Below are 23,084 nucleotides of genomic sequence, written 5' to 3'. Positions count from 1 at the left end.
ACAAGAGGAATGATTGGCTCATATTTATCAAAATCTTTATTTTTAAAATTGAAGCAGTGTTCAATGTCTTTTAAATTGGGAAAGAATTTGGTTAAATTTTGAAATAACCGAGTGACAGAAGATGAGCGAAGTTTTCTTTCTATCCTTGGCTTAGCATTCAGCTGCTTCATTCCCTCTGTTGACCCAAGATATGCATGTTTTGGCAGTTCCAACATGGCTGTCAGGGCTACCAGTGCAGTTATCACAAGATCATGATAGGGTGTGGTTGAAATTTTAGACTTTTAATACGTTCAGGAGAGAGTATGCTGAGACATCTGCATTATAACTCCTCTGTAGCAAGATCTTCATACAAAGAAATTCTGAGTCCCAGTGAGGCGTTAATTTCTATATAAACAGCCACATAACAGTGTTAATTAAATGTTATGTGGGAATTTTCTTTATATTGTACTGCACAGCTGTGTGCAATATTTGCAAATTTCAGTACCCAATTTATGATCTTGTGTGATCAGATCCTCGATAAAGGTTTGAGATTATTGTGTTTGAGTATCTGTATTGGTTGCCCTGAACAGTTGTTGAATAAATGCACATGGGTTGGTGCAATGATTGACATGTCAGTGGATCTGTCTGTCTGCAGCTGTTACCATGGGGCTGGTGGAGTTGGAGTTGGTGGCCTAGAGATGGACTACTCGTGCGTAGATTTTATGGGCAATGTTGAATTACCACCTCTTGATGAAGATCCGATTGATCTCAATGGCTTCAGCAGTTTTTCTGACTTCATGCAGTCGTATAAACAGCAATGAAGAGTTGTATAAACGTGTAAGGTAGGATGGTAAAATAGACGAATTAGTATGGTAAGTTGGCTGACGTGAAACTGGCCTTAGCACTGCACCCACCTTTACCTCTGAAAACTTTTCCGAATGTTGTAAGATACTATTTTATATCACAATTAACGAATAGAATCAGTAATTTAAAAAAGCAAAATTGTGTTTAACAGTATGGAATTTTATATTAAAGACTATCCAAGATGAAAATTATTGAAGGCAGGCTTTTAATCTATATTATACAAAGTAATGTTTATATCCAAATTAATTTGTTGTTCAAGCCTCTTTTTCTCCCATGTCAGAAGACCATTGCTCTAGATGGTAATTTTGTGTGTTCTCATAAATTTTTAAAATGGTTGTGAAGTTTTATTCTTCCTCGCACGCATGGCATAGAGCTAAATTGCACATTAATAGGTATATTCCCTCTCACAGAAATACATTTTTTGTACATCTAAAGTTGTATTATGCAAAGGCTAATAGAATTTTTTTTTAAATTATTTTGAGACTGAAAATATGTGTATCCATTTTGAAAATTAATACTCGAGGTAGATCTAGAACTGTGATTTCTAAAGATTTGTGTAAATAAAATAAGTTTACACAGTATAAAGTAATTTAATGTTGGTAGTTACATAACAACGAATGCTGGTTATCAGGGTTCAAATAGGACATCATTTCAGTAGCTGGAATGATATTCAGAATGCCACTAATTTAAATAAATAGTCTATTTAATGGTTAGTAAGTTACATGTTTACAAAAATCTGTAAGAGGTATAACAATATACTGCATCCTTCTAAACCCATTTTTCTGATGCTACTGTTTGCTTATTTACACACATGTATTTGAAGATATCATGTAGACTATATTGTGTGTGAGAGATTATTTCCTTGATCGTACTTCCAAAGTTATTGGTATTTTTAAACCATAATGAATGCTTTGAATTGGCATGAAAAATTGACATTTTGTATTTCTTGACAGCTTAGCTTTTAAACACACATAATATTGCAGACCTTTTGTAAAATAATGTGCAGTGTCTGAATGCAATTGAAACCGTTTTTATATCGCATCATTTGCAGAACTAGAAATTAAATTTTTTTTGGGAAGTGTCGAGTTTTCTCATAACTGACAATTTGCCTAAATCTGTATCCTAGATCTGTATTTGATATGATGAATATTTCTTGTAATGTAGTTAATGGAAAAGTTTGATGCCTAATTTGCTCCATCTTGTCTACATTGTTATGTAAATTGTTATGATAGATTTTGGTATGTATGTTGTGTACAAAACTTTCTTTTATTCCGCATTGTGTCACAGTGAACAATGTCTTGGTTGTAGTGCATGTGCTTAATACTGCAAAGTTATTGAAGGGCTTATTAAAGATGATGGATAAGGGTTCAGATACAGGTTGATGTTATGCAGCATTAGAAGACAGCTGTAGGGAACTGGAATGCCATCTAATAGTGTTATTCCTCTGAAGGAATAGAAAGTTGTGGAGAAAGTACGTTGCTTCCCATAGTTTGGATACAACTCTTGTAATGAACTTACTGTGGTATGCTGATGACATTCTTTTGTACCACTTTATGGCTGGGTAAGAGGTGTTCAGTGAGAAATATGTAGAGCATTGGTTACTGATTGACATATAAATATAGGTCCTCAAAAATAGTTTGGGGTTTTATTAAAAATGTCAAATTTTTCAGTAGTGACCATGCTGAATGTGCTATATTTCAAGAGATGATAAAATGATCGAAGTATCACTCAACCAATAGGTGTGTGCACTTTACCATAATCTGTTTAAGGGTAATACTAACTTTAATTTTTAAACTTGTTATGATTTACTGCATGTGGGTGGTACAGGACTTTAAGACTGTGAAGTATCTGTAAATGATATTTCAAATAATTTGCATAATGATGGTATGAGATTTGTTTCTCCAAAATATACTTCTGTTGGAATAGTAAATTTGTAGTGTTTTTGGAAGGCAGATATACTGAATTTTTGGAGCCATTTTGCCTAAGTGCTGTGTTTGAATATACAGCTTGTTTTTAATTTGAAGCACACAATTTCTTGTCACTTCCTCCTTTCATGCTGTAGTGTTTTGTATGAAACGAACGAGCAGTGAGAAATTTTTCTCAGGGTTCTTTTACTTCTCCTTTAATTAAATGTGTTATTATCAGGAATATCATGTATAAGCAGTAGTTAATATATTGCCATAGGTAACAGTAATTTCACATTCACTGGAAAATTAAAATGCAGAACTGGATAAATGATACTATCAAAAGTCATATTATGCTACTCGACTTTTGTGGAAGTCTCAGTGTCCGTTTATTCTTATATGTCATTGTAAGAAAAAATACACTGATTGCCTAAACAGGTTTTTAATGATTGTTAGTCTTTCAAGCAAATAATGGCATTTGCTTTGTGTACAGCTTCATCATTTCATAACATAGGTAACAAGATGCAGGCATCCTATGTCTTAATAAGTCATACAGTAAAATAATACAGAATGGTAAACTGTCTTATCAGTCACAAGAAAAGGTTTGAAGTTAAACATTTTTAACATTATATGAGATTTGAGGTTTACACAAGGATGCAAATGAACTGTGATCAGTGTTGTGACACTATGAAGTTTTCTAGATGGTTATCAAAGTTTTATCAGATCTGTTGCATTCAGCATACAGGTTAGTAAGGAAATATGCCTAGAAGTAAAAGTAGACATAACTAAATATATGGCCATAATACAAGATTAATATCAGCAACAATGGCGGAACAGAATTAAAAGTAACACGTCATTTGAAAATGCTTAAAAATTTAAGTTTTGGGGAACAATAGAAACAAATAGAAATGAGGTCCTTGATGAAATTAAGAGTAGAATACATTTGGGAAATGCTTGTTTTTATTTAATTCAAAAATTGTAAGATTTGAGGTTTTCACAGCAGTGAGTATGAAGATTTCTGTCTTCTGGGTTATTGCGCTGTGTAGTCTGGTCGATTTTACCAACGTTTCAGAGGTCATACTGCCTCCGTCATCAGGACGATGAAGATTTCTGTCTTCTGGGTTGTTGCGCTGTGTAGTCTGGTCGATTTTACCAACGTTTCAGAGGTCATACTGCCTCCGTCATCAGGCAGACCAAGAAGGAGATGGGAGGATATCAAGATGGATCTTAGGGAGGTGGGCTGTGAGGATGAAAAATGGATGAGTTGGCCTAGGATTGTGCCAGGTGGTGGGCTTTGGTGTTGTCAGTGTTGGACTTGCAGGTTCTGCTACTAGGGAGTTAGTTGGAGTAATCAAAGTTTTGCTGGAATATCAGTAATTTGCTTCAAGACCTTATAGTGTCATAACTCAGATCACAGTCCACAGTTTCAGCACTGTTTTGTGTAACCACAGAAATGTCTTTTTGGCAGCTGCTGAAAAGATTGTTTTGGTATGAGCTTGTTTGTAGCTTGGGAACCCTGTAAAAGTTTTATTTACAGTCTTATTGAACTGAAACTCTTATAAACATAGATTGGCCACTAGCTATACATCTAAGGGATGTACAGTAAATGCATTTTCATTCCATAGGGATATTTTTGTACATCAGGCCTTTGGTTGAGTGAATGGTATTTTAGAACGAGCTGTATTGATTTCAGAAGTAGGGCTGTGAGAAATTTATTTGTTATGATGAAGGGGAGATTGAAACTGGTCATTTATCAGTTGGATGGGAACCATAAGGTTTTGTTACTTGCTTGTAAATATGCATTAGTGAAAGATTGCCACATTTATTCAGGTTGAGTTTTTGTATATAAGGCATTTGCTGTCTTCTATTCAGCATGATTTTAATTGCGATTACTGATAATTTATCAGGAGTGAGTCTTTTTGAATGAATCAATCTTTATTTTGTGTATCCTATCATCATTGTTACATCCTTGTGAAAATAAGCATTGTGATTTTATGCTTGTAGGAGAATATTCTCTCTCTCTCTCTCTGCCTTAAGTAAAAGTACCTAACCATTTTAATATAAATTTTAATTATCAGATTCTGCATATCTCTTTAGTTTTTTGTTAGTGTGGCCTATATGTAACAGTGCCTAAGTTTTTGTTAATGCCACGCCAGTTATAGTGTGTTAACTTACAATGGTGATTGTTGTTCTTTGATGTTGGTTGGTTGCCTTCTGTTGGGAATATTGCAACAGCTTGTTGCTTCCTGTTTATCCCTGTTTTGAGTAGGTTGATAATAGGATTTGGATTGGTGTAAATATATACAATTTTTTTTAAGAGAACTGGATCGTGTTAGTAATTTTTAGAGTTTATGACAATATACAGAATGTCATACAGAATAATACACTGGGATATTGTTGATGTCTGTTGTATGTATTAAATATAGTATTCTTAAGTTTGCTTGCAATTTTGAGCTTTCATACTGTTTGAATAATTAATAGCAGTGTAGCATCTCTTCATAGACAAGTGAATTGTAATATGGTTGAATGGATATCAGTACTTTAAACATAATCTGTCCTCCCCAAATTTCCCTTCCATGATAGAAATGATTATATTCTGTATGAGGCTGGTCATGTTTTGTGCAGAAACTGTTTCAAACCAGTATAAGGTTTAAAATTTGCACTTTGTACCACTGGGGGGGGGGGGGGGGGGTGTTACACACAGAAACCATAAATAAAATATGTTTTTGATTTAAGGAAAGAGTGGTTACAAGAATTGGGATTCTCAGGTCAACACAAACATTATTGTCTTATGATACTGCACCAAATAATCTGGATTCAGCTATCCTCATTTCTTTTCAGCACAAATTTAATCTTTCATCTCTAGAAGCAATTTCATTTTATTTTTCCCTTCATTCCTGTGATAAGTAAGGGGACATTTTGATCTGAACATGAAAGTAAAATGGATTGTTACAGGAATCATCCAAACTGCATAATTATTATATTACAGAGGTTTGTTTAATCCTCTGACATTAACGAGCTTATGCTGAGGTTGGAGAACCTGAAAGTTCAGCACTAAAGCCTGTTATTGGACACAATCCTGAATGTATTCAGCCACCTCACACAGCACAACCTACTTCTTTGTTGCCCATTTTAATTGCTCATACAGGTTCTAAATGTAATTTTGGAAGAGTTACAACTATATTTTTAAATTTTCAGTGAAATGAGACAAATTGGGCTTCTTCCAAAGATATTTATAATTTATGTTGATCATCTGATTGGGCTTTCCATAGGAAGTATTTATTATTTTCACTTTTATATGGAATTTTGCTGTTACCAAAATAAGATGATGAGTTACGTATTATAAAATATTTTTAATAGATGTCAGTAATTTAAAAATAAATGTGGGGATGTTTAAATAGGTATTCTTTCACCATATGTCTAGACATGTATTTTGGCTTTAGTGTTTTTATTTGAAGATATTATAGAACCGTGCATGTTTTCCTGTTGTCATTGTAATTTTTGTTAAATTATTTGATAAGTCACAATATCCCAGAATTTTTATATGGTACAGAAGCCATTTTGCTCACATGTGTAGAAAATATGTATAGTTTCTTATTGAGTTCTTTAATTGTTTAATGTTGTGCTCAGTTTTGTCACCAATTTGAAGGATATATTATTTTTGAAATCTTGTGGCATTGTTAGCATGGTAAAAAATTGTAATCCTGGTGGAATTCTGGAACAAGTAGCTACAGAAAGAGTGAGCAGTTGGTATTGATACAGTCCCGACTTTGAATAGGTTTGTGTATTAAGTCTGGTATACTGCTGTACTGTTTGGGGGGGTAAAAATATGTGATATTTTTATTGGTGGTGCCTCCTTTCTTCAAGGATTTGAAGTTCACGATTATACTTCTTTGATAAATAACACTGCAGTCTGTAGCAATTAATACACTGTTAAACCAATGCTAGGAGTACTTCCCTTTTCCATTTAGTGTCTAAAGTCATTGAAAGCATTATCACAGTTTTGAAAGTTGTATGTGTTTTAACTTTGTGAAGATTTTTCATATCTTTCATAAGTCAGGGGCTCAGCTGCTGTAGATAATGTTTGAAATTTTTGTTAAATATCAATTTGAATTATTTTCTGTCGTTGATCTTGTTTGGCTTCACATTTTGCTGTACACCATAGCCATGTGCCTCATTAAGAAAGTTTGTATGTTTATAAAATCTAACCTGTAAAGAAAAGGATAAAATTTAGAGAATAAAAAATGTAAGTGGATAATAAATACAATATTTGATTGTTTGTCAAATAGGTGCTGGTACCCAAAGACTGAAACATATAAAGGATTTAAATTAAGTGTAATGCAATGTTGTTTTTATTACTTTATAATACCACACACTTAGAGGCTTTTAATTGGTGCATGAAAATCCAAGTGTTTCAGTCATGGTATGCACCATCAGTGAACATATACATTGAAAAAACTGTTTGTTATGGAGATTTTTCAGTTACTTTGCCATTGTTTATTTTTGTTTCAAAATGCAAAAATCATTGTTTTGGAAGAAGGAAAATGTGGGATTATGCTTTGGTGTAATTAATACAGCACAGTGATATTTACAATAAAAATGGTTCTGTGCTTAACATCACACAGTGAAGACATATAGAGAGAATGGAATTAAAGCTCCATGTAATCCTAAACTGAAGCGCTTGATAGAGGGGTGGTCAGATTTACATAAGATTGAATTATTATTAAATTGTGTAACTTAGGTGGAGTAGATTCTAAAACATAATTGCAGCAATTGTATGGTTTGTGTTTAAATTATTATTCCCTTTGTTTTGGTGACAAGATTAGACCATTACTGTGTAGATCCAGAGCCACATACAGTCTGTAACTGATTTAGTGTTTTTTAAAAGATGAACATCATTTTGAAAGGTAATTAAATATGATGCAATATTAGATTATAAGAATCATATATAATGTGAGAATATTGCACTGGCTGAGAAGAGAAATCTTAGTACAAATTAACTTGTTAAAAACTTAGGAGAAACCCATAATGGTGTTAGTTTTTAACAATATTATGCCATTTTATAATTAGAGCAGATGTATTGCTTTAGCTGTTTCTTTCTTCCTCACTACTATTTGCAGAAAAACTGTGCATATAAGCAATGTGCTGAACAGATGTTTAATTTTATTATAGATTGTGTTAATAAAGTCTTATAGTCTTTGTTTACAATAACAGTCTCAGTAATTCTGAATGTGATTATTATCATAGAAGAAAGTGGTAGGATCCTAAACCTGATCATATTACGTATCTCTGTATTTTAATTGTTATTTTCTTGTGGCATTTTCCAGCATTCCCACGTTTCTTCTAAGAATGGATATGTCTTCCAGGTTTGATATTTAACCAAGGGGGTCACAGTGGCCGCGCAGTCACTGGGACCGTGGGTTCGAATCCCACTCAAGAGCCATGGATGTTTGTCCACGTTTTTCTGTGTTGTGCTGTCCTGTGTACAGGTAGAGGCCTTGTGACGGGCCAATCCCTTGTCCAATTAGTCCTACCCAATGTCTATAGATCGAGCCAACGAAAAGTTGGGACCCGTAGTGCTCAAGCACTTGAAGAATGGGTCGTCCCAGTATCCCCCAGTTGGTGTTTTATTATGAGAGAAATAAGTATCAAATAATATTAACTCATAATATAATGAAACAGTATTTTACTTGATATGCAGAACAGTATTCAAAACTGATATTTTGTATGTTATTGAATTCCATAAATGTAACAAGAAAGTTCATTTCATATGTTGCTAATATATGTCAAAAATACTTCTTGCTGAAATACCTTACTTCTGTTATACTTATGATTCATTATTTTTTATGACAAGTCATACTGTTTATGTACAAAAGGTGTTACATACTCATATTTATGTTTCATTATGACTACAGTAGTATAGAAGCTGTTTTAAGTTTTATTTTTGTGTAGCATAATTATGAGTTATCTGTAATGTTAGATGAGGAGATTCAGTCTACTGATTTGTGGTGACAAAACCAGCAGGTCCGCGACGTATTCGAGTGCCGCGCATAGTGGCCTGCAGTGGTATGAAACCCAGCTCCTCCTTTGGTATGCCATATTGCTTTAGCTTTCCCTCATATGTTTGGAGAAGATCATCATGTACTTTGCATACCCTTGCCAACTCATACTGCAGGTCCTGGAGGGCAGCATTTTTCCGACTCAGCAGCTCCTGAAATTTAACAATTGTTTGTGTTTCCTAAATGTGTCTTAACCTATGTCACAGGGCCATTAGTAAGGAATGAGAGAGTAACTTGATATTTTTTTTATACATTGTGGAAATGGTTGAGAATGAATACATTCTACAAAGAGGGTACTGAAGTGAGCACTAACATATTTAAAGTAGATCATAATGATATAGTAGAACAAGTGGCATTGTATCATAAATTTCAAAACATTTTGCAATTAATGTATTTTACTATTGGATCTTCATACTTGTAAGACATAAGTTGGGTGTTTTGGGGTTAATTACAGATGTGGTCATAAAAGCACTTGGAATTATTTCTTACATCTGTTGTGATGACTTACCTCAAGTTTCTTGTTCACAGTGGCCATTGCTGTTGGATCTAGATTAGCTGCTGCTAACACCTCATTAATTTGACCTTGTTTCTGCAGCAGTAAATCATTTAGGGCTGCCAGTTTCTTCTCAAGTAAGACATTCTTGAGCCCTGTCTTTTGTTGCAGTTCTAATATTGCTGTTACAAACCGATTGTGTAGATCATCCCGTTCTTGTTGTAGCTGAAACAGTACACAGTAGAATCTAGTCATTGTTTTAGAACTTCTGGAAGTGAAGTCCTGGATCTTATCACTTCATCATCAGCTCTGTGATTAATTCCTTAACATATTGTATGATGTGAAAATACTGAAAGTCGGTGTTGTCAGTGAAAAAGGTACTAGCTCTGCTTTTGACTTGAATCTGATGTAATTGTATGAATGTGAACAGGTCAACACTTGATACTTATCCTGTAATTTAAAAAAAACTATTTTAGAAAAGGTATGATTCTTGCTTATCTTGTCAAAAATATTCAAGCATTCAGTATTCATGTTATGCTGGTTTCTTGTTCATATCATTAATAAAAATTAGACTACATTAACAATCAGTCTGAAGTGATTTTCAGGTTGAATTTACATACACACAACAAGCAGTGGAAGACCTTGAAATTGCTGCATTTCCTGCAAAAAGTTACTAAGTATTTATTAATTAACTTCTAATCATTAAAAATATTTTTAGAAACACATTGACAGAGTAAATAATTTTTCATACTGCCCTCTACCTTGTATCTTTTGCCCCCCATCAAGTTTTATGAGGGAGAATTTTCCACTCCTGAAAAAATCATACTTTTTGGTGGATTTTGATTGTTTAAAATTAGGATTTTCCCATCTTTAGACACATTTAAATTTTCGTTATCTTTTCTTCAGGCAGTGCCACATTTATTATTTGTTTTGGTATGTGGTGATGATCATTCTTTCTGTATATCCATACCACCTAATTATTCTTTTCTCATTAAAAGGAAATGTTCGTAAAATTAATATTATTATAAGTAAATTAGTATCTGTTTACTTTCTCAAATCGGAGCTCCAGAACTTCATTTTCCCATTTCAACTCCTCAAAATCCTTCTGACATAATCCAAGACGTGTCTTTGTGTTGGCTAGTGAAATCTTGTCTTTTTCATAATTTTTCATTTGGCGGGTCAATTCATTAACCTCAGCCTGAGCTTGTTGCAGAGGTTCTACCAATTTGTGGTTCTCTACTGTGACATCGCGTAACTGCTTTTCCATACGTTCTTCTCTCTTCTTTATTCCTTCCATTTGTTCCTATTCAAGAGGAATACACTGGGAATTAGTATAACAAATTATATTCCTGCTTTGTCATCAGTAAGAGTTTACATCAAGCCAAACTGCCCCTTAAACTAATACAAGTCTTGGGTTTGGTTTGCTTTATATTGTCTCCAAAGATTTAAATTCATTGTGTGTTCATTAATTTGAACTTTATTTTTCCAGTGATAGGCAGTCTGGTTTTATGTACATCTGGGATAGATTTATTTAAAATTCTTGTTTTGAATCTTTAATATAAGGGTATATTTGTGGTTTGAAGAGTTTATTGATATTTATTTTTTTCCTCAAGGTGTATCATAATTAAATAATGTAAATTTGAAAGAACTTGGAAAAAATATGTAGGAACATAAAATTTAGGTAGGAGTTAGTAGGTTTTCATGGTGAGAAATAAACCATTTTGTGCCAAACACAGTGACTTTTCTGAAAAGTGTATGCAAGTAGTTACATTTTACATAGTTGTATTTTCATTTTGGTTGGTTATTGATACAGATTTGTTATCTGGAAGAAGCCTGATTTGATAATTGCTTCCTTGTAGACAAATCCAATCTCTTCTGTTTCTTTAACTTTTCTCTTAGTTTTGAGTTAAGTACTATCTATGGTACTGGTACTGTTGTGTGAGTGTAATTCCATCGTGACTGTTAATCATGATTTATGGTTGTTACAAGCACCTAACAGATAAAAGTACTTGGAGAAGGAAAGATTGAAAGGAAGTCTGCAAAGTCAAAACAGGGTAGTCCATAAATCTGATGATATTGGCTTGCTGAAGATGGAAGTTACTGTTGTCCACTAAATAATTTTGTGGTTGAGGAGTTTATTTTATGATATAAACTTTTACATATTGTGTTCAGTTTCAACTTACATGATATCTGCTGTTTTAGTGCAGAATATTCATTCTTAATTTTCAACATATGCAGTTTTGTATTAGCCTGCCCCTGTTTAGTTGCTGTCTTATATCATTACAGACATAATGGAATTTTCAGGGAAAAGGATAGAGGCAGGACTACCTACAACCTTTAAGTTCTTTATACAAAATATATAATCAGTATTTTGCATATACCTTGAGACTGTTAATGAGCGAAAGATTATTAAAGGTAATGTCATTGTAGTAGTTTTTTATATCTGAAAATGCTTTTTCATGATTCATCATTAGTTCAGCTATTTGCTTATTTTTTCGTTCTTCAACTTCAGTTAATTCCATTCTGTGCCTTAGGTTAAGTTCATTTCTCTGAGTTGTTAGTCGCTTTTCATATTTTGCTTCAATCTCTCGGGCTTCAACTTCAAATGTACCACGAATTTTACCAAGTTCTTCACTGTGGTTCTAAAAAGAAAAGAAAAAAGAACTTTGGTATATAGAAGATGCCACCAGTAAAAGTCATTCCTTGCAAAAGACAATTTTACGCTTTATTCAAAATGAGCCTGAACGGAGTGAGATAGACACTGCTCTAAGTGGTGTTGCAGTTTTCTGTAATTAGACTCATCAACGCACAGTATTTCACTCTAAAAATTATATGAATTTCTCAAATCATCATACCTTAGAATGTGAGGAGTTAAATAGTTTTCTTGTTGATTATATAAATTGTATCTAAAACATTATTTTATCTGTTGAATATTTAATGACATAAACACAGTGCATTATATGTTTTCTGTATTCTTGTATGGATTTATGTGCACAAGCACTGCACTGTTATGAAAGTGCAGCTAGAATTCTAAGATGGTATTTCAGGTAAGTAAGATGTGCCTGGAACACTGATGTTTTCGTGAAGGTGTCATTGTATCTCCATTATTTGTATTTCTTTTACCTTGAAAGATTTTCAGTGTTAAGGAAATAAATGAGTCATAATAAAATTCCAAAATATAATTATAAGATACCAATTCAGAGGAAGGATCAGAAAATGAAAGTCTCTGAAAGGATGGATTGTATACAGAAGTAGTGTTTATAGATTTGCTTTACTTGGTACAGAAAAGTAAACATCTTACCATGAATATTGTTCGAATCTCATCCTGATGGGATAGTTCTTGTTCTTTCTGCTGACTTTTAAGTTTTCTTTTGTCTCTAAGGAGCTCCGTTTCTTGCTCATTGTAGTCATCTTGGGCCATCTTAAGTGATACCATACTCTCTGCCTAATACATACAAAAAAGATGTAATAATAATGAAAATTTAGTGGGTTTGTAAGTCAGGTATTTAAAATGCTCATGTTGGTACCTTAAGTTCTGAAAGATTATTTTGATGTTCATATTGTAAGTGCTTCACTTTTTGTCTGTAAACTTTAATCTCCACTTGGTGTCTTTCTTCAGCTTCTTCAATTTCTCGATCTTTGTTCCTAAAAAGAGAAAGTCAGGTTATTGTATCCAACACTAGTTTGAAGGCCCTCTCTTACCAATACATAAAGAATGTGCACTAAACATGTTTTAGTTGTACTGTAAAAATTTGGAGGGGGTGGGAGTGTACAGAATATGTTTTAAAAATGATTTTGCCTTTGAGGGAAAAAGTAAGTTAGATGCAAGTACTGTTCAAGTCTCAGAACTATAATGTGACTTGTATTGGTATGACTCATGGTTCAATTTCAAGCTTATACAGACCTCAGTTCTGCACGACTCTCCTCCAGTTGCTGTTTTGTTATTTCCCAGAAGGTCCTGAGTTTGTCCCTTTCAAGTTGGAAGAAGTTACGTTCTTCTCGCTCCCTTTCCATTTCTTCCTGTAAACGATGGGCAAATGCTTCCAGTTGTTCTCGAGTCATTTCTGTTGTTGATACACCATCAATGACATATCCCTCTGACTTTTTCTTACCTCCCTTTCCTCCACCACCGCCTTTCTTTTTGGGTGGCTGCAATAATAAAAAATTTAAGAAGAAAAAAATACTTATTTATACATACACACATGCACAAGCATGTACAACTTGTATGTGTATATAGAATATATAGTACGCCGCATACCATTGTTGTGGTATAAAATGATATAAAACAGGTTGACGTTTTTCCGCAAAATAATGGGCAATGTTACATGAAGAAGATAAACTAAATTTGTATACGTTTGTGTTACCATGGCAACCCAAAGTGGAAAGCAGTGTCGCCAATTATTTTATCGGCACATGGATTTGGTAGCATCTGATTTGACGTCACAATATGGTGCAGTTTAGTCTTCTGAGTCTTACTTTATTACGAAAACGATGGCGTTTATGCTATGGCCACTAGTCGTAGCAAGTTCTATTATGTTATTTTAGTAGAATTACGTAAGTATATTATTCATTACCGTTATTCGAGCCTTTAATGAAGTATTTTATGATTGGCATTAGAAGTCAATTAGAGCAACTTTGACTTGATTAATATTATTTTCAATTGTTTGTAGTACAACTTCAGTATAGAAACTGTAGCAGTTAATGCGTTCTTTAACGTTACGAGTTATATTTTGAGGCATCTTTGTTCACTTTACAGGAAAGGGTACATGGACATTTTTTATTTAGACACAACAATTATGCTGACATTACCAACATTTGCTGCTTATGAAGCAAGTTGGAGTTCATGACGTAATGAGATGTTACCGACTGATGATAAAGGTTAAGCTTTAAGCATGACAACCGCTGTGGAGTCTCCACAGTTTATTCGAACAATTGAATGGGATATGATGGACAAAAGCAAGTTTTTCCCCCTGAGTATGCTTAGTACATTTTCAGTTCGATGTGTGCTCTATCCTTTAACTGTTATCAAGACCAGACTGCAAGTGCAAAGACATGATCAGATGTACAAAGGTAAGCAAGTAGTCATGAACTAAAATATTTAACTGGTAAGATTCTCAGGAAGAATTCAGTTAGATTTTTGGAGTTTTGCGATGACATTTTACTTCTTCAATTTAAATTGATTTTAAAGTATGAAGACACCACATTAACTTCTGTCTTCCTGAACGTTACTCAAGGTCAGGTTTGTTTTGCATGTTGAGAACTGCAGTCTTGAGTAATGTTTTGAAATACAGTCATGGGTTCTGAGGTGATAGGTTTTTTATAACTTCGGTAGACTTGTCATAATACTGGTATATCAGCATTCTGATTCACACATAAATTATGTTCTGCATGATTAGTGGTTTTTGCCATTGCGATCTCAGTGTCTCAGTAGAAGTTGAGAGTTGTATTTAAAAATTTGCAAGCAGTACTTGGAAAGTGGAGTTGAAATGGATCAATTTTGGACCAGTTCATGAAAAGGCAATGATAACAGCAAATCATGTATAATGTTAATCCTCCAACTGGGGAGTATTTTGTAGTTCACTGACTCATATGTTAAAAGAAGCACACACACACACATACTTTCATATGTTTGTGAAAATGTGGTAGAGTATGCACAGTTTTTTGACGTAAATATGTCTATATTGAAGGGTCATTCCGCAAAAAATTGTAACGAAAAAGTGACAGGAAAATGTGTAACATGGTTACCTAGGAAATATCAACAAAGATGTTTTCAGTTATGGCCACAGAAAATCCTAATACAATGCCGATAATATTGACAGGAGATTTTAACATTGTTTTAAAGAAGGAGGAAAATCAAAGCTTTGTCACATTTATGGAAGAAACGTTTGGCTTAATGTTGATGTCAAATCCTCAGTGTAGTACTACTAGATCAAAATCTTTTATAGATATGGTGTTAGCACGATATGTTGATACTCTAAAATGTACAAATTTTATAACATATTTCAGCTACCACAGACCCATCTTAAGCGTAACTAATTCAAGGTAGGCAGTACTGTCTTACTCAGACTTTAATCAATTGTAAAGTGTGTATAAAGAAAATATTTAGAATAAAGCCACTATATAAACTCCTTACCGTATAGACATATTTACGTCAAATTCTCCGGAACCGTGGTTCCACTGTAATTTTTTTATTGACCATATAGAACTCATTAAAAAAAAGTAAAAAAAAAAATGTATAAATTGCAGATTGGGATATTCCTGGAGAGGTGATACACTATAGCCTCTATCAAGGGTTTAGTAATCAAATGGCTGAACTTTATGTCAGTAGAGTTCACATTACTAATATTATTGTTTCACATTGCATTGGTTTCATTTTTATGTTAGGTATGATTGATGCATGGAGCAAGATTTACCGATATGAGGGAGCATCAGGGTTATATCGTGGTTTCTGGGTGAGCACATTCCAAATTGTGTCTGGAGTATTCTACATCTCAACGTATGAAGGTGTACGACATGTATTGACCCGCTATGATGCTGACACAAGGATGAAATCTCTTGTAGCTGGAGGATGTGCATCACTCGTAGGGCAGACTATTGTTGTCCCATTTGATGTGCTCAGTCAGCACCTAATGGTTCTTGGAAAAGAGAACAAGGTAGTTGTATTTCTTTTCATTCATAAGTTTTTCTTGCAGAGAATGGTGTTCTTGTTCTACAGCCACTCTTCTTTTCACATCGTTCTCTTGGTTTATATTAAGGATGAATGTAATCCTTGAAGGACAGCAGTGAATCTTGGCAGAGGAAGAACAGTGTGCTGTGGTAACATTACTCAGGGTGACTGCAATGAATGAAGGGTCACATTTTAGCAATAATTTATCTAATATCAGAAGATTGTCTTAGAGAAACATACATGAATGTTATTCATAAGTGAATATTAAGTTTGGAAACTTCACCATGCTTCTAGGTGCACAACGACATAATTTCTCTGGTTCTGTGGATGACGTTATAACCAACTTTGACTGTAATTCTGTGCCATTAATATACATTTATGTATAGTCATATTTTGATTATCATTATTTTCAAAATATATATTTTCAGGTGATGCTGAATCCACTGGGCATATCACTTGATCCAGCCCGTTCACGTCTCCAGGTGACTACAGATATAGCACGACAAATATATTTACATGACGGTGTGCGAGGTTTCTACAGAGGCTACGTTGCTTCATTATGCGCCTATGTACCAAATTCTGCCCTATGGTGGGCCTTTTATGATCTGTATCAAGGTAAATACTACACAAAAACAAGTCAAGGAGGTAATGCAGTGAACAGTGACCAATAGAAATATACAGTTTCATTTAGCATCAAGTCTTTTGGAGACAGGACTAACTTATTTTGTTTCTTTGTTTAATACTGACTTAATACAGAATTAATTGCCCTATATTACAGAACTGGATGTGGAATGTTACCTTAACCCTCTCTTTGTTATTGGTAAATATGCTTTTTGCTTATTTTATCCCAATATTTGCTTCATAATGAATGTATCCAAACTCTTACTTGTACTGGCCTATTATTGTCATCAGCAAACACATCCCCCCCACTTGAAGTTTCAGGGGAAGTATATATATACAGTGAAACCTCGATGCATCGTTTTCGGCGGGGGTGGGAAATAAAAACGATGAATGCGGGAAAACGATAGATGCGGGAAAGCATTAAAAAATTTAAAAAAACAAACAATGTTTCTGTTTCAAAGTTACTTCTTTTTACCAAAAAAGTCTTTAATGGACAACTGGTTTGTCGAAACTTTACGTTTTAGGCCAAACAGAGCCCTTTCCACGTTCAAAATGCTTTCTTCGTCACGTTCACTAATATTATGCGCATAAAAGAACGACTTCACTTTTGCCAATGCAGCGTGTGCTTCGGCAAACCTCGGCAAAGTTCGGGCTCGCATTCGTCGTTTCTCCCTCTTCCTCACCGCTCCCTCAACCTTCGCGGACTATAACAGGAAAAATGGAAGTACTATTACTGCCGAACTCAACGAAACGTAGCTGTAGAAGACACGATATGAACCAGAAGAATGAAAAAGTTTCGCTCGCCTTTCCTTTGTACTTATAATAAAAGCATTTGTGAAGAAATTCACACTGCACATGCCATCTGGCATCGCTGGAAAGAAATATGAGTGCACCCAAATTAAAATCGTAAAATTTCTGACAATGGGCACCGCCATTCACTCCAACTATCACCCCTGCACCGCTGACCCCTCATTCCAAAAGAATCTGTGCTGGTTGGGCGACATATGCGTCTTTCGGTATTAATTTATCTCTAAACCCAGCATTTTAAATTCTCAGAAACGATCATTGCGGGAAAATTGTGGGCCGGGACTAAGATTTTTGAACGATCGATGCGATAAAACGATAGTTCGAGGAACGATAGAAGCGGGAAAATGTAACATTATTTTATATGGGATGTATCCGGGACCGAACAAAACGGACGATGCATCCGGGAAAACGATAGTTCCGGGAACGATGGATAGAGGTTTCACTGTATATATGCATATGAACAGAGCTGTAGTTTGTAGACTACATTCATCTAGCAGAGGATAGGATCTTGTCCATGGAGTTTGTGTGTGTGCGTGTGTGCATGTACATCAAATTAATATTATACTGAATTTATTTTATAAGAAGTAATATAACCAAGCAAAATCCATTTATTAACTGAACTTATAATGTTTATATATTGAAATAAAATTATATTTAAATGATAAGCTATAATGAATTTCTAGTGTATTCTGTTTTTTCCAGATCACTTGCATGCAGTACTTCCTAACTGGGTGTCACATTTATTCATCCAGTGCATGGCTGGAACTCTTGGTGGCTTCACAACAACATTAATTACCAATCCATTGGACATTATTCGAGCAAGACTGCAGGTAACACTGTTTTTAAATTCTGTTCACATCATCTACATACCAGACATTTGCTTGTACAGTGTAAGAGCATTTGAACTTCATCTGGTCTTCATAATCTCTCTTCAGGGATTAGGTTCATAATCTGTTCTGAACTTCAGCTCCATCTTTGCCTTGGTCTGCCAATCTCTGGTCTGTAATTAATGTTTTGGTAATCATTCCAGCCAGAACAGATATATACTTACTTTTCTGGGAATTTCTACATGACCTCAAAATTATACTTTTGAATGTCCTATGAGCAGTGATAACAAAATCACAGATGAGGAAAGTCGTGAGGTAGACATGAGTTGCTGCAATGTGGTGGCCAAAGTGGGAACTACCAAACAAGAAAGTTTTGATACTTCTAAATGCACATTGCAAAGAATGCATGAGGGTATTATTTGTATTCCAGTACAGAATACACTTTCGGAGCTTGTGTTAATGCATTAAATTTGTTTGTGTATATCTGCTTTCATATAATTTACCTCATAATATGACAGGTTCAGCGTTTGGGCTCTATGCAGAGGACATTCCACATCTTGTGGTCAGAGGAGCGATTACGAATGTTCACCAAGGGCCTGTCAGCTCGTCTAGTACAATCAGCTTGTTTCAGCTTTGCCATCATCTTGGGTTATGAGACTATCAAGCGAATGAGTATCATTGAGGAGTACCGTGATTATATACGATGGTAGCTGGTTCTATCAACTGATGATTTGTAGTGTTAATGCATTGTGGAGTTTAATAGCAGAATTAGTAAAGTGTTTTCACTATGTGTTACATTGATCAATAAACAAAAATTGCAATACTGTTGCATTTTTTGTCATCTATGTTAAAATATTTATGGACAGGTGACTGAATATATGATACATTAAGTATGGAATTAGGGTAGGCCTTTTTCTTTCAAATGATGTTTGAACCATTGTGATCATCTCTTAGGCTAAAATTGACCATACTACCTTTCCAGTGGGTCCGGTTTAGCCTTACAGATATTTTATTTTTTGACGTAAATACATCTATACGGAAGGGTCATTTGGCAAAAAAAGCGTAACGAAGATGCGTAATGAAAATGTGAAAGATCCATATCAACAATGTGTAAATATGTACCAACAACAATGGTCAGCTTTTTACATTACTGCTGTCAACAATACGCTTTTGTTATTGCGGAAAGAGCTGAGCTGTGAATCGCTTGTAGAAGAAGTGTCGTAGACTAGATAATTTTGTGCTGGTAAAAACGTTTTAGAATATCAAAAGTACTTATCTTATATAAGAATTATTACATTTCATTACATTACAGAGATGTATTTACGTCAGATTCTCCGGAACCGTGGTTCCACTGTCAACTTTTTTTCTATAGATAGGTTACCAGGCCAGTGGGCAGCCCTGACCCTGGGGGACCATCTGGAAGGTAAATAACGTGGAAAGTTTGACAGTACATTATGTAACTTGTACTAAATTTAGTTCCATTGCTAGAAGGTGATAATATTATGTATGCCCTTGTGAACTATTGAAAAGTTGATATATGTTCTATTATATTTAAAAGTTTACTCTTTCATGTGAATCTTCTACAATCTGTGCACTAAATATGCTTGTGACTAAATGATTGTTTAATTTTTATAAATGCTAATCCATGTCAGTTTGATGTGTACAGGATGTGCATTCATATTTAGGTTTTATGATATTTTTTTTCCCTTCAACTTCTCAGTGTCCACTATTGGACATAGGTCTCCCATTTGGGGATTTTTAGCCATACACTACCACACTGGCCAGTGTGGGTTGGTAGCGGACAAACATCCATGCCTTGAGTGGGACTTGAACCCACGGTCGCAGCAGTCAGGCGCATGAGGATCATGCCTCAAACTAAGTGGCTACTGCGGCCGGCTTTATGATATTATGTCTTATTAATTGTGTTAGACCAGTATTTCCAAAAAATAAAAAAAATAAAGATAGATTTGTTCAGAGTAATAACTGGTTTTTTTCAGGATAGTACATGTTCTAAGATTATAATTTAAAAATGTCAGGCTGCAATAGCATAAAGTAGGGCATACCCTAATTTGGTTGTACCACAATTCAGGTAGCTAGAAGCATCTTGGTACAGAGACCTATTTTCAAAAAGTTTCGTGAAGAATGAAGTGACACTGGAGTAGATTTTTGTCATGAGTTTTTCATTTTCCCTGTATCAGTCATCATTCCACCATTGCTCTACACTCAGCTACCACCACCACATCAAGTATGCGATAATCCTTACCACACAGTGAATTATCATACCCTTGGTCCTAGGTTAGAGGCTTTATCTCTGATCTGGCTTTGGAGTAAATCCATTTTAGCTTTTTTATGTGTATGGGAATATTCTATATTTTGACTAGAGTGAATAAGGATGTAACAGATGCATTGAAAGGCTGTGGTTAAGTGCAAAAAATGTAACACATTGTTGATATGAACCCCATATTTATTATGACCATTCTTAATACAATAAATGTAAATAGTGATCAGTCTCTTGACATTTTCCAATAGAATGCAACTATTTGTAGCTGGTAGTGTGCAAAAAAAAGCTTTGTATTGAATTACACTATTACTATATAAGCATTATAGCATATTAAAAATTTTAAGTTACCTGTAAGATTTTATGACACGTCATTTTGTATATTTAATGCTTTCAGTGTTTGCAGTGTTTGGTTTCGATATGTATGCCTTGAGGTTATGTCTGAACCAAATGTATATACTTATTAAACTGATATTCATCCACTATTCTTTGTCATCTGATAGTTTTCAATATAAGTGCGTTATACATTTTGGAAACATACTGATTCAATTGCTCGACTACTGGAAACTGGAGAACATGACAAAGGAAGCATGGAGTATGACAACTTTTATTTTATTAATTTTCCTTTTAATGGAATAACTCTTGGTTTTAGTTACCACTGAAGTATATTTTTTTAGATACAACCATGTTCAGTTCTTTGCACAATTCATTATGAAGATGTCTGTTACAAGATTTGGAACTTTTAAGAATTTGTACTGCCATGAATTCTAGTACTGTTGGCTGTTTTATCAAGAATCATATGTGAATGCACTACATATTATAAACGTAAGAATAATCTCTTTTGCTTGCTTATCAGGAAGTGAATGATAATTCCAGATGGGAGTCAGTTGTGGAAGAACTTGTAATTTTATTTCTGGCTTGAGTAAGCCATTTTTAAGCATGCTGTAAAAATTAATAGCTGCAGTAGAGACTTGAGGTTTCAAATGGTAGTGGATGTCAGTGTTGGTGTTCTGGGTTGTAATGCCATATGGGCTTAAAAGCAGATACCAAAATTTCAGAGGAACATACTGCCTATGTAGTTGAAACTTAGAAAACAAACATCAACAGCTGATGTGGAGTTGGAATGTAATAAAGATGTATGTATGTATGAGTAAACTATTCCGCATACAATTAAATGAGGGCAATTTATATTATTTTATTTATTTTCTCATAAGTTAATTTCAGTACAATGCAGAAAATATAGTTCAAATATATGTTATAACTTTATTTTGTCTGTGTTATATACAATTCACATTACACAAGGTTGTGTGTTAACTGTGGATTATTTTATTACTTTCAGCTGTTTGTATCATATTTCTTTTTTGTTTTGTTATACTATATTGCAGTATTAATTTCTTTCAGGTTTCTTTTAAAACTGTATGTTATAAAGATGATAATATATTAATGTTAAAATGAAAAATGTGTAGCACATATCAAGAAGCAAATATTATTACAATCTTTATAATTTGGTACCAAATATCTTAACATATCACATCATCTATATTATTTAATAATAATTTCAGTACAGAAGAAATGGATTTGCTCACCTTCCTGCCCTAGTTCTTGTTGGAAAGGTGGGAGAGGCTATGTCACTGCAGCTGTTAACAGGCTCATCCAAGCTCCAAATGGTACATCAAGTGAATATGTAGTAATGATGGAATGATATGGGGGGGGTCTAAATAACTTTGGAAGAAACTTGTTCCATTGTGCTACTTTCCCATTTCAAATTCTACATTAACTCTCCTGGATGTGAATACAGTGTATGTTTTAATTCTCCATACTTCATTACCCAGTATGTCAATGCATATAAAAAGGTAAATATGAAATATCTTCTCATTGTGTAGATTAAATGCTTCACCTTTATATTCTTTATTAGGTTTTACTTTGACAAGTGCTCCATCATCATGTATAACACCTCTCATCAGTCATAACATTCAAGTTCCGTTCTTTCCTGATTTTAACTAAGTTACCCTAATGTAAAGGTAGTAATATTAATGCTCCACAGTACTGTGGAATCCAGGATTGTTAATTTGCAATATCCAACTCCTGAAAACCACCGTCTCTTAATGTCATTACAGACATCACAAGAATTGGTTAGTTAATACACAGTAGGAATCCGAATACAAATGCATGTGCTTAGAGCAGGTTAGGTCTGTGGTCCCAGAATCGCAAAGTGTTTTGAGTTTCTCTTGGCTACCTCAGAATGTCGACATAGTAAATAAGCCATGACTTATTTATTATTCGTCCTGATTTGCAATGTTCAAGAAATCAAACGCCAATCTTCTTTCCGCAACCTGCAGCAAAAGTGGACATGGACAATAACCTATGTGCACATAAAGGTTGTGCAAATAAAACATGAGAAGAAAAACAGCCACGAAGTGTTATGACACCATTGGAAACAAAATAGTTTCTTCTACTGCACATGGAAATTAATTTATGCAAGGAAGTCAGAAGAAGGGCAGAGAGGATGGAGCATTTCGTATAACGTTACACATTAACCATTGTTTTGCTTCATAATTCGCCCCCTTAAATTTAAAATTATTTTA

At 34.3% G+C, this 23,084-nt stretch overlaps 3 protein-coding genes and 1 long non-coding RNA gene across 8 annotated transcripts in view; 2 read left to right on the top strand and 2 right to left on the bottom strand.

Moving 5' to 3' along the window:
• The window catches only part of Stat92E (Signal transducer and transcription activator Stat92E), a 36,972-nt gene extending 26,948 nt beyond the window's left edge, over nucleotides 1–10,024 (top strand). For 3 of the 5 annotated variants that reach the window (XM_087345344.1, XM_087345336.1, XM_087345305.1), the window contains exon 16: nucleotides 635–7,958. In XM_087345344.1, coding sequence (XP_087201470.1) covers nucleotides 635–800 — 166 coding nt within the window. In that variant the 3' untranslated portion in view covers nucleotides 801–7,958. Of the gene's footprint in view, nucleotides 1–634; nucleotides 7,959–8,074 lie in introns of those variants that run through there. The other 2 variants (XR_015534221.1, XM_087345346.1) reach the window with 2 other exon arrangements.
• Gas8 (Growth arrest specific protein 8) lies at nucleotides 8,417–13,680 on the bottom strand. Its single transcript, XM_022065548.2, has 8 exons — nucleotides 13,558–13,680; nucleotides 13,204–13,448; nucleotides 12,827–12,944; nucleotides 12,601–12,744; nucleotides 11,681–11,941; nucleotides 10,348–10,602; nucleotides 9,315–9,524; nucleotides 8,417–8,958 (listed from the first exon to the last, which is right to left on the bottom strand). Exons 1-8 carry the CDS (start codon nucleotides 13,558–13,560, stop codon nucleotides 8,743–8,745), a joined length of 1,452 nt encoding a protein of 483 aa, XP_021921240.2. The 5' UTR covers nucleotides 13,561–13,680; the 3' UTR covers nucleotides 8,417–8,742.
• Nucleotides 13,681–13,706: 26 nt separating this feature from the next.
• Nucleotides 13,707–21,692, top strand: LOC110830523 (solute carrier family 25 member 44). The gene is made up of 6 exons (XM_022065560.2): nucleotides 13,707–13,853; nucleotides 14,056–14,369; nucleotides 15,684–15,952; nucleotides 16,395–16,581; nucleotides 18,097–18,224; nucleotides 18,740–21,692. The coding sequence occupies exons 2-6, from the start codon at nucleotides 14,192–14,194 to the stop codon at nucleotides 18,929–18,931; spliced, it is 954 nt and encodes a 317-aa protein (XP_021921252.1). The 5' UTR covers nucleotides 13,707–13,853; nucleotides 14,056–14,191; the 3' UTR covers nucleotides 18,932–21,692.
• LOC110830526 (uncharacterized) lies at nucleotides 15,948–23,000 on the bottom strand. Its single transcript, XR_002543264.2, has 3 exons — nucleotides 22,086–23,000; nucleotides 18,265–18,394; nucleotides 15,948–16,134 (listed from the first exon to the last, which is right to left on the bottom strand). It is a non-coding gene; the product is annotated as an uncharacterized LOC110830526 (long non-coding RNA).
• Nucleotides 23,001–23,084: the final 84 nt, after the last annotated feature.

Source organism: Zootermopsis nevadensis, unplaced genomic scaffold (genome assembly GCF_977971745.1).
Source record: "Zootermopsis nevadensis isolate Lab colony 2312 unplaced genomic scaffold, Znev_1.0 Znev_ptg000001l, whole genome shotgun sequence".
Taxonomy (NCBI): domain Eukaryota; kingdom Metazoa; phylum Arthropoda; class Insecta; order Blattodea; family Termopsidae; genus Zootermopsis; species Zootermopsis nevadensis.
This window is presented reverse-complemented; position numbering and strand designations above follow the sequence as displayed.

What these genes read in the sequence shown, in the direction of transcription:
- LOC110830523 (XM_022065560.2), top strand. Translation starts at nt 14,192, where the DNA reads ATGACAACCGCTGTGGAGTCTCCACAGTTTATTCGAACAATTGAATGG. An exon ending in ACATGATCAGATGTACAAAG is followed by an intron (nt 14,370 to 15,683) that starts GTAAGCAAGTAG and finishes TTTTTATGTTAG; the next exon opens with GTATGATTGATGCATGGAGC. An exon ending in TTATTCGAGCAAGACTGCAG is followed by an intron (nt 18,225 to 18,739) that starts GTAACACTGTTT and finishes ATAATATGACAG; the next exon opens with GTTCAGCGTTTGGGCTCTAT.
- Gas8 (XM_022065548.2), bottom strand. An exon ending in GAGAGTCGTGCAGAACTGAG is followed by an intron (nt 12,945 to 13,203) that starts GTCTGTATAAGC and finishes TTCTCTTTTTAG; the next exon opens with GAACAAAGATCGAGAAATTG. An exon ending in AGATTCGAACAATATTCATG is followed by an intron (nt 11,942 to 12,600) that starts GTAAGATGTTTA and finishes TTTTCTTTTTAG; the next exon opens with AACCACAGTGAAGAACTTGG.